General features: G+C 27.9%; 1 protein-coding gene across 1 annotated transcript in view; it reads left to right on the top strand.

Annotated features, from left to right (window-relative positions):
• Positions 1-4297: 4297 nt before the first annotated feature.
• The window catches only part of LOC101498904 (bystin), an 8544-nt gene continuing 2884 nt past the window's right edge, over positions 4298-9957 (top strand). The window contains exons 1-9 of the mRNA XM_073364352.1: positions 4298-4800; positions 5691-5814; positions 5956-6007; positions 6152-6479; positions 7349-7428; positions 8232-8279; positions 8792-8938; positions 9737-9809; positions 9887-9954. Coding sequence (XP_073220453.1) covers positions 4471-4800; positions 5691-5814; positions 5956-6007; positions 6152-6479; positions 7349-7428; positions 8232-8279; positions 8792-8938; positions 9737-9809; positions 9887-9954 — 1250 coding nt within the window. The 5' untranslated portion in view covers positions 4298-4470. The remainder of the gene's footprint in view (positions 4801-5690; positions 5815-5955; positions 6008-6151; positions 6480-7348; positions 7429-8231; positions 8280-8791; positions 8939-9736; positions 9810-9886; positions 9955-9957) is intronic.

Here is a 9957-nt window from a genome sequence, read left to right as displayed (position 1 = left end):
TTGCTTAATCAACAATTTTAGTCCTCCTATTTTGCTCAATCAACAATTTTAGTCTCCCAATTATTTTTCTCATCATTTTGATCTCTGTATTTTAAAAATTATAACATTTTGTCTAACTCTTAATTTAATTTTTAATTTTGCTGATTTGACAATTTAACGAAGTAATATGACAACCATATAATACTAAACTTACATTTTAAATTATTTAATACATTTAAAATTAAACCAGATTTATTTATTTTATTAAATAAAAAGTGAAAACATTAAAAGTTCCGAATAAATGCATAGGATCCAAGAATTCTGGCCCATATTTCTTGTTCGATTCCAAAATTAAATTTATGTCTTCCTTTCATCAATTACAACTAAAGTTGTAAAAATTAATGCTGCAAGAAGGGTTGTCTTTGGTTGGTTTTTTTAAAAAATCAAATCATTTCTATTTTAAAATTAATATATGGATTTAGATTTATAACTAAATTTATGATTTGGTTTAAAACCGATTATAAAACCAATTGTAAAATTGGTTATGGTTAAATAATCGGTTTCTAGTTAAACAACTTATTTCAAAAAATTCAATTTTAAAATTGATTTTTTTCTTTCAAAATCAGTTAAATTTTGATTATTTTTTAATATTTATTTTTTAAAAAAATTATTTATTCATAATTTAAAAATCGATTATTTAAAAAAATTGATTCTTTATATTTAAAAATCGATTATTTTTATAAAATAAAAACTCAATAAAAAAGCATACATCAATCATTCAATTGCTTTATCTTGTGATTAAAATTGAACATGTTCAATTGCTTATAATAACTTGTGATTAAAATTGATTTATTACTAACTTCGTTATGACCACCAATTTTGATTCATACTAGTTCAATAAATAACTTATTACTAAATTGTAGAAAATAAAATTTGAAAGTTTATTTGATTAAATTTAACAATTATTGCACCATAATAAAACTGTAGAAAATACAAACACTTAAAAGTTTGCTTCCAAGACCGAGATAGACACCACCATCATCATAAGATTTAATAAATTTAAAACACCTAATGAATTTAAAATATTAATTTTTGTCTTGAGCATTTATAATTAAAGCAATATCTAACTCTCCATACCATTTCCAACGTAATATATTAATGTAACATTTTGAAAAAAACTTCGTCCTTTAACAATCAGTAATTTAAAAAATTATATTTAAAATATTTAGTCTATCATATTTTAGTCTTCATCAATAAATATTAAATATTTTAATTAATTAATTAGTTATCATACAATATGATTGGTTAGTAATAAACAATTGATTAAATGAAGTTAATAATATCTCAACGAAATTAATAATAAATTGTTTGAAAGTGCGGCCAAAAGTGGAAGGTCGGTGGGGTGATGACAAAATCAAAATCGTTTTTTAGTTTTGGAGATTTAGAGTTTTTTGGAGTTGAGTGAATAAAAACCGAATAAAAATAAAAAGATAAAACATAAGTGGGTATTCAACCGGTTAATAAATAAACCAGATTATAACCGTATTATTTTAACCAAATATCTAAAATGAATTTGAATCCGATTTAGAATTTCGGTCTTATAACCAATTTTTTTGCACAAGTGTCCTTAAGATACTTTGAGAATTCTCCATTAGAGTAATCAACATTGATGCAACTCGTTTGACCAATAAACTATCAAGATCTTCTATTAAGGGCTCTCGACAAAACACAAAATATTAGTAGAAAAATTTATCTTGTACCCCTATATTTATACTAATACCTCCATAAATTTTTAAAAATGTCAAATATACCCTTAATTTTACTTTTACTATTTTATCAACTCAAATTAAGATTTACCTGACCCTTTCTGTACTAGAAAAGTTGTGAAGAAGGTTTCCGATACACACCAATTTTTTTTTTTAAATAACTTTTTTTTTGGAAAACTTGAAAAAAGTTTTTCTTTAATGTAACTACTTTACCGGAAAATTTAGAAAAAGTTTTCCAACTTGTTTACTAGAAAATTTAGAAAAAGGTTTCGGGGTGTAACTTCTTTACTAGAAAACTTAAAAATAGTTTTTCGGAATACATGTGTACGGAAAAACTTAAAAAAAGTTTTCCGGTAAAATTAATATTTTTTTTATCAATGTTAAAATTTATACGAGAGCAAAAATGTCATTTTCTTATATTTGTAGGAATAAAAGTAAAAAATGTAATTTTCTTATATTTGTAGGAGTAAAAGTAAAATGTGAGGGGTACATGTAAAAGTTTCATATTAGTAATAGCATTCATTCAAGCCATAGTTCAAAAACATTGATGCACCTTGTTTGACCAGTAAATTATCAAGATCCCCAATTAAGAGCTCTCGGCAAAACAGAATATTAATGATATCATCAATTCAAGTCATAGTCCAAAAACACTTTTTTTTTTCTTTCTCAATTTGCATTATAGAAGAATAAAGAAGTTAGTCTTTCGAAATTATCGGTAATCATAGTCAAACTAACAAGTTATTTTTTTCACTTACCAACAGAGAAGCTAGTCTCTTTTTAAAGATATGACAATTCAAATTAATTATAATATTCAAATTTGACGATAAATTAATAATATTTGTTTTATTTACCAAAACAAAATTAAATAAATATGATTTCATCATAAATTATTAAATAATTAATAATTAAAAATACAAATTTAATATGACATGATACCACATCACCTTATTTAAAAAATTAATTAAAAGTTAAGTTTACTAACAATGAATTAAAACCCTAGTATAAAACAAAACAATTAATTAAAACACTAAAAAAAACATGAGCTCTGTGCCCTTGTATCACAAACAAAAATCGGATTTGCGGCAGCGTAGCAGAGAATTGTACTCCACACCACGATTTCGCCACTACTCTCGAAAGTACTGCGATCTTATTTGTTATTAACAAGTGTTTCATTCTGGAGGATACATGGAACAATGAAACACTATTTGATATTGAATCTGCAGAATGGTACAATAGTCAGAGTCTTATACCTCATTGTTATTGTTATTGAATCTTTAAATTTATTTCAATATGTCATTATTATTTTATTCTATTTATAAACAAAGATTACTATTTAGTTATATATTTTATTATTGTTTATGTTTTCAAATTTTGTTTAAAAAAATTAAAAAAAAAATTAGGAATTAAAAAAAAATACAATTAATTAGATTGATTCGACAATTTTTATATAGAAGTGATGGTTTTTCAAACTTCAAACACTGATTTAACAAACTTCAAACAATGTGTAATGATTTTTTTAAAACTACTATTTTTACATGCTTATATTTTAACTTTACTAATCTTAGATTTTACATTCTAAATTTATTATTAAATATCATGCAAATTCAAAAGAAATGAAATATTAATGAAGATTAACATGCAAATTTAAAGATAAAAGATAACCATAATTTTTATGTGTATTGTAATTTTTTTTGTAATAGAAAGATTACTTTTCCGTAGTATTTTGTGAGTAATACCGAAATAAAAGATATTTTGCCACTTGATACAACAAAATTTACATGAATTTTTAAATATCATGTATTTCATATAAATAACATACTATGTTGAATAATAAAAATAAAAATTCATTATTAAGTTACTTACTCATCTTTACATTTACTAACTTATTTAAGTTATATATGTCATGTCTATTATTTTACAAATTCTTATTTCATCTGATGTAATTATTTAATTTTTTAATAATTATTGTTTTTATTTATTTAAAATTAAAAGTATTGTTTTATAATAAGTTTTGTTGGATAGAAAAAAAGATTTTTTTTGAAGAATTCAAAAAATAAGGCATCATTATTAAGGAGTTGTGTTATGAGTAACATTGACCGAGTAGTTTTTAAATTAGATTATAATTAAATTTTTGTTTTTTTGGTTATAAATTGTTTTTTTTAAGTCAATTTATATATTTAATATCAATAAAATTTATGAGAATTGATATATATATAAATTAATATAATAATTTATTTATTAAAATGTACATTATTTTCGTGGATCGCACGGGTTACACATTAGTTCAAATCAATTATATTACTCAAATTCGACGATAAATTAATAATATTTGTTTTATTTACCAAAACAAAATTAAATAAATATGATTCCATCATAAAATTACTAAATAATTAATAATTAAAAATACAAATTTAATATGACATGATACCATATCACCTTATTTAATTTTCATATTAGCAAATTTAAAAATCTAATTAAAAGTTTTACTAACAGTGAATTAAAACCCTAGTATAAAACAAAACAATTAATTAAAACCCTTTAAAAAGAGCTCTGGGCCCTTGTATCACAAACACAAATCAGAGTAATCGGATTTGCGGCAGCCAAGCAGAGAATTGTACTTCACACCGAATTCCGCCACTACTCTCCAAAGCACTGCCGTTTGCTTCACAGTTGAAAACTAAGGTATTAGGGTTTTATCAGTGAAGTAGAACAAGAGGGTTTATCAATGGCAAAGAGAAAGGAAAGGATTCAGAATCCCGAACCATTCGTTCCAGATGGCACCGAGTATGCGAAATCGAAGATAAGTTCCAAAGCTCCTAAAAAGCACCAAAAGGAAGGTGACCTAATTGATTCTCATATTAGTTCCAAGATTATGAAGGAAGCTTTGATTCAACTCAAAGAGGTCGAAGAAGAAGAAGATGCTAAGGAGCAAAATAATACTAAATCTTCATTCAATCGTCTCGAAGAGCTTCCCAAGGTTGTAGAAGAGAATGATGATGATATTGATGACTTTGCTGGCTTCTCTGAAAATCAAAGCCAATTTGCTGAAGTTGAAGTGAGTAATTTCTCTCTTTTTTCTTTTGGATAGAAATTTTAGAATCTATGAGGAATTAGGTTGAGAACTTGAGAAACCATTAAATGCATTATGCACTGTTTTCTTACATGTTGAAAGTCAAAAAAATAATTAGCGATGCTTATTTTTATATTTTCAAATGTTTTTGTCCTGATTTGGGTTTATTTTCTTTAAACTTTTATAGCTGGGTTTGATTAAGCAGCTTAATTAAGTGTTTATAGCATGAGTGCTTATGTATTATAACTCTGTTTAGATGAACAACTTAGTTAAATGCACTTATGTTTAGGTGTTTATGTATAAATTATTTTTAAGACAAAAGATAAAATAAAGTAAAACTATTTTTATATAAGCCGTAAGCTTTTTTCTAAGCTATCCTGAAAATCTTATGGAAATTAGCAAAATACAACTTATGAATATGTCACATGCTACATCCATAAGTTATCCCAAAGAGTGTCACAAGTGCTTATACCAATAGATAAGTTTAAATAAATAAATCAAAATAGGCCCATAATTTCTATACCAAAAGATTACAGTAAATAATATCAAAATGTTTTCATAAGTTTACATGGAGAGCTTATGAAAATAAGTTGAAACAACTTATGGACATTTTATAAGCTCTCATAAACAGTCTCACAAGTGCTCACGGTAGTAGGTGAACTCAAATAAGTCAATCCAAACAGATTATAGGTTGAGAATACGAGACACCTTTAAATGCATTATGCCCTGCTTTTTTACATGTTGAAAATGAAAAAATGTGAGCAATGCTTATTTATATTTGCAAGTGATTTTGTACCAAGTTGCATTATTTTCTTCAACCATTTTTGTTTATGATAGTGATTTTGGTTATTCTTTTTTTACTATTTTGAATTCAGGATATTAATGAAGACGACGAGAAACTATTGGAAGCATTCTTATCCAAGGACTTGGGTGGCCACAAAACACTTGCAGACATCATTGTTAAAAGAATAAAAGAAAATGACGTTTCTGTTGCTTCAGGTAATAATAATATCAAAATCAATTTCTTTTCCCTATCTTTGTTATTTTGTATTGATTATTGTTAGCTTGTTGTTCATTTCAGCCTGATTTGGGGTCTGATTTTTAATCTTTCTTGTCGTTTATTAATTGTTCTGTGTGCAGAAAATCGACCAGTGCCTAAATTGGATAACTCGATAATTGACATATACAAGGGGTATTTACGATTTCCTTTTCAAATTATTTGTATGAATATGTAGTTTAGACAAGTGAATTCATTTCCATTTAAATACTTCGCTGGTTAGTTTGAAGTTTTCATATCATGCTGGCATCACTGCTTGTGCCATCTTTCATATTGCAGGGTTGCAACTCTTCTTAGCAGATATACAGTAGGCAAAATCCCCAAGGCATTTAAACACATCCCCTCAATGCAACATTGGGAGGAGGTCTTATATGTTACTGAACCTGAAAAATGGTCTCCAAATGCTTTGTATCAAGCCACTAGGATTTTTGCTTCTAATTTTGGTGCGAAAAAGGCAGAGCGCTTCTACAAGCTTGTGTTGCTTCCAAGAGTGAGAGAAGATATAAGAAAGAACAAAAAACTGCATTTTGCTTTATATCAAACACTGAAAAAGGCTTTGTACAAACCAGCTGCTTTCTTTAAAGGAATACTGTTTCCACTATGCGAGGTACATAATCATATCAAAGTTGTTTTTAATTTTTATGTTCCTGACTAATCATTTGTCAATATTTATTAGGTTCTGTTTGTGATATTATTAATCCTTTAACTTTTGAACATGTTGATAAATATCTTTCTGATGTTTTCAGTTTATGCATAAAATTGGATGCTAATATTTTTTTTGTATTTGGGTGTTGAAGAATTGATGTGTCGCACATTCTCTAGAGAGTAGAATTATTACCTTTGTTCATTTTTCTGTCATAATTATTGGAAAAGAAGGAATAACACGGGTATGGAATGGTAAATGAACTAGAAACAAGTGTTTTTGGCCGTTTCAATGAACATGCACTTTTATGTGAATGATCACCTTGCTGATAGTCATAAATCATAATTTTGATTTTATTCATTGAAGGAGAACATACTATATATATTGAATTTTTACATAAGGGCCTTGGTAACGAATGTCTTAAGAGCATTATTTAGAGATTCCAAACAAGGTAATTATTCATTGAAAAGTTAAGCATGTCTCTACTCAGTGTGTCCTTAGCTTAGTGGTAAAAGCTTGACATTGTAAGCTCAAGGGACAAAGTTCAAATCCCATATGGGATAGTTGTAAAATGGCCATTAGTGCCACAGTTATTAATAATAATTTCCCCTTCCCCAAGTTTTTAAAAAATATATCTTCTCAATGTATTAAATACACAACTTTTAGTTAAGACTTACCTTTTTAGACTTGTTAAAAACATTGCCCTTAGGGTACTGAGGTACTCATTAGCATTTTCTTTTATATAAATCTTAAAAAGTGGTCTAAACCGAACCTAGAAATCCATATATTCATTCATTTTTCCTTCCTTGTTTGACATTATTCTTCATGTACAGTCGCGCACATGCACTCTCAGGGAAGCGGTCATTGTTGGAAGCATTATAGAAAAATTTTCCATTCCTCCACTTCATTCAAGGTATGCTAACTATTTCAATAATAATTTGAATTATTTAAAATAAAAAAATTGGATGCAAGGAAGCAAGTGGTTGCTTTTCTTTTGTTCAGTGCACTGCAATGATGTGTGTCATAGTGTTCAAGTGTTGGTTTCCCAAACTTAAGTTCTGAAAAATATTGCATTTGTTATTGTAGAAAGGAGTTAGGGACACATTTCTTTAGTAAGCAGTGCAAATTTAGTTGATCTTGATCAAGTACCCTTATTATACCATTTCTCAGTAAATTTGGTTACATTTTTTTCCATTACCAATTTTGATTATACAATTGTGGGTTTCCATATTTTTCCCCATAGCACCTCTAATTATTATTGTAGAAAGGAACTAGGGATGAGTTTTTTTAGTAATCAGTGTGAATTTATTGGATTACATCTCCTTACTATCATTATGCAGTGAAGTTGCTTACATTCTTTTCATTATCAATGTTTATTGTGAAATCTTGAATTTCTATTTTTCCCCATAGCACCTTTAATTAAAAGAAAATATATATTTTGAATTATTTTAAACAGGAAGTGCTCCGTTTTCTTGAACTATTTTGCTTTTTATCTTTTCTTCTATATACTATGTACTAACATGTAAGAAAGTAAAAAATATCATGGCAAGTCTATTTGTTTGTATCCTTAGTGCTTAAAAGTTACTGCTATATGTGGATACTTGGTGTAAACCTTTCTTGTAGTGATTGAAATTATTATTTTTAATTAATTCTAGTTTGAGTCATGTGACTTATGTCCAATGCTTGACGCACCTTAACTTCTGGATGTGTATACAGTGTTGCACTATTGAAGCTTGCGGGGATGGATTATTGCGGCACTACAAGGTATTTATCATTGTAGCCATTTGTATTTATCATTAATAGGGCTTTAACCATAGGTATGAATGTATGATAGATATCATGATGTAGGAATTCTAATTTAAAAAGCTTCGTAAAATATATGTTCCACGTGTTGAATTTTAGATAGAAATTTCATGCAGTCATTGTATATTTAATATAAAGATAGCAATTGAAAATATTTTATCTGTTATATATATAATATAAAGATAAATAGATAAAATAAAACATGTCATTGTTACAGAAATGACATTTTGAATGACTAAACAAATTAAGTTTCAATAATATCATAAAATAGTTCATTGAATAATTTGGCACAGAACTTTTATAAATTATGGTTATGAGAGAAGAGGCTGATCACACTACAATACAACACATTTTGATGAAGTGATTAATATGTTCAATTAACATTTTACCAAAATAGAGCACTAAAAGTTTTCTCGAGAACTCATTTTTTCCTCTCAATATCTGATAGACACTAATTGTGATAATAATTACAGCTATTTCATAAAGCTTTTTCTGGAGAAGAAATATGCTTTGCCGTATCGTGTGGTTGATGCAGTTCTTGCTCATTTCATGAGATTTGTCAATGAAACTAGGATGATGCCTGTTATATGGCACCAATCACTTCTTGCATTTGTGCAGAGGTCAGTAATTCACCATTTTCTGTAATTTTTATTGCACATATCAGATACAGTGTTGATTGATATTTGATACAACAGCAACCGGGAAAATGAAAATCCAGTAATGCAGTTGAATATTTTAACGAATTAGTAAAGGGGAAAAAAAAAGAAAAATTGGATACTAGAATCAGGGTTGTCAATAGCACACTATAACAGTGTAGCGGAGGCTCGGAGCGTCCCCTAGCTACTCCATGGTATACAATAGTGGAGTAGTTTATTATAGCTGCCACTATAGTGGCCATAAAAGCGGATGTTTCAGCCACTATAGTGCCACTCCTCAAAATGTTATCAAAATTTTCAACAATCCCTTAAAATTTAATGGATAGGGTTTTTGCTTGGGATATTTTTGGAATTTTTCAATTAAAAGACATGAGAATAGCATTTGGGCTTCTCCCCTCTCACTCTGTTCCACTTTTGATGTCATTGTTCACCCTTCCACTAGTCAGTCACAGGTAGGGAATGGATTTGGGCTAGAGGTATTCTTGCAAGGAACTAGTCTTCATGTTTTTGTTCATCAAAATCCGTTCCTAACGGATAATTGATTGTCCCCACAGTTTTTTTTCCCGCTTATTGTTTCTGTGATCACACTGATTTAGAGTTGGATGAACAATATTCAATGAAAATTTCGTTTTCTTACACATTTGTCATATCTGATTCAATATCTATTGGTCTCATGCGATTTTGCTGTCAAATGTTCTAGCAATGACTGATGTCCTTTTGCTTTTTGAATATTAAGCCTTTTTGATATGGTATTTGTTTCAGGTACAAAAATGAACTACAGAAGGAAGATAAGGATAATTTAATGTCTCTTCTGGAAAAGCAAAATCATAAATTAGTAAGAGCACTAGAGTTGAAAGCTGTTTATATCCTTTTCAATTGTTTATGTGATTAACATTAATTTTCCTACTGCAGGTTACACCTGAAATTAGTAGAGAGCTAAACAACAGCCGTAATCGAGGTGAAAAGGAGGATGATCTCATGTC

This window comes from Cicer arietinum, chromosome 8 (assembly GCF_000331145.2).
Source record: "Cicer arietinum cultivar CDC Frontier isolate Library 1 chromosome 8, Cicar.CDCFrontier_v2.0, whole genome shotgun sequence".
Classification (NCBI taxonomy): Eukaryota; Viridiplantae; Streptophyta; class Magnoliopsida; order Fabales; family Fabaceae; genus Cicer; species Cicer arietinum.
This window is presented reverse-complemented; position numbering and strand designations above follow the sequence as displayed.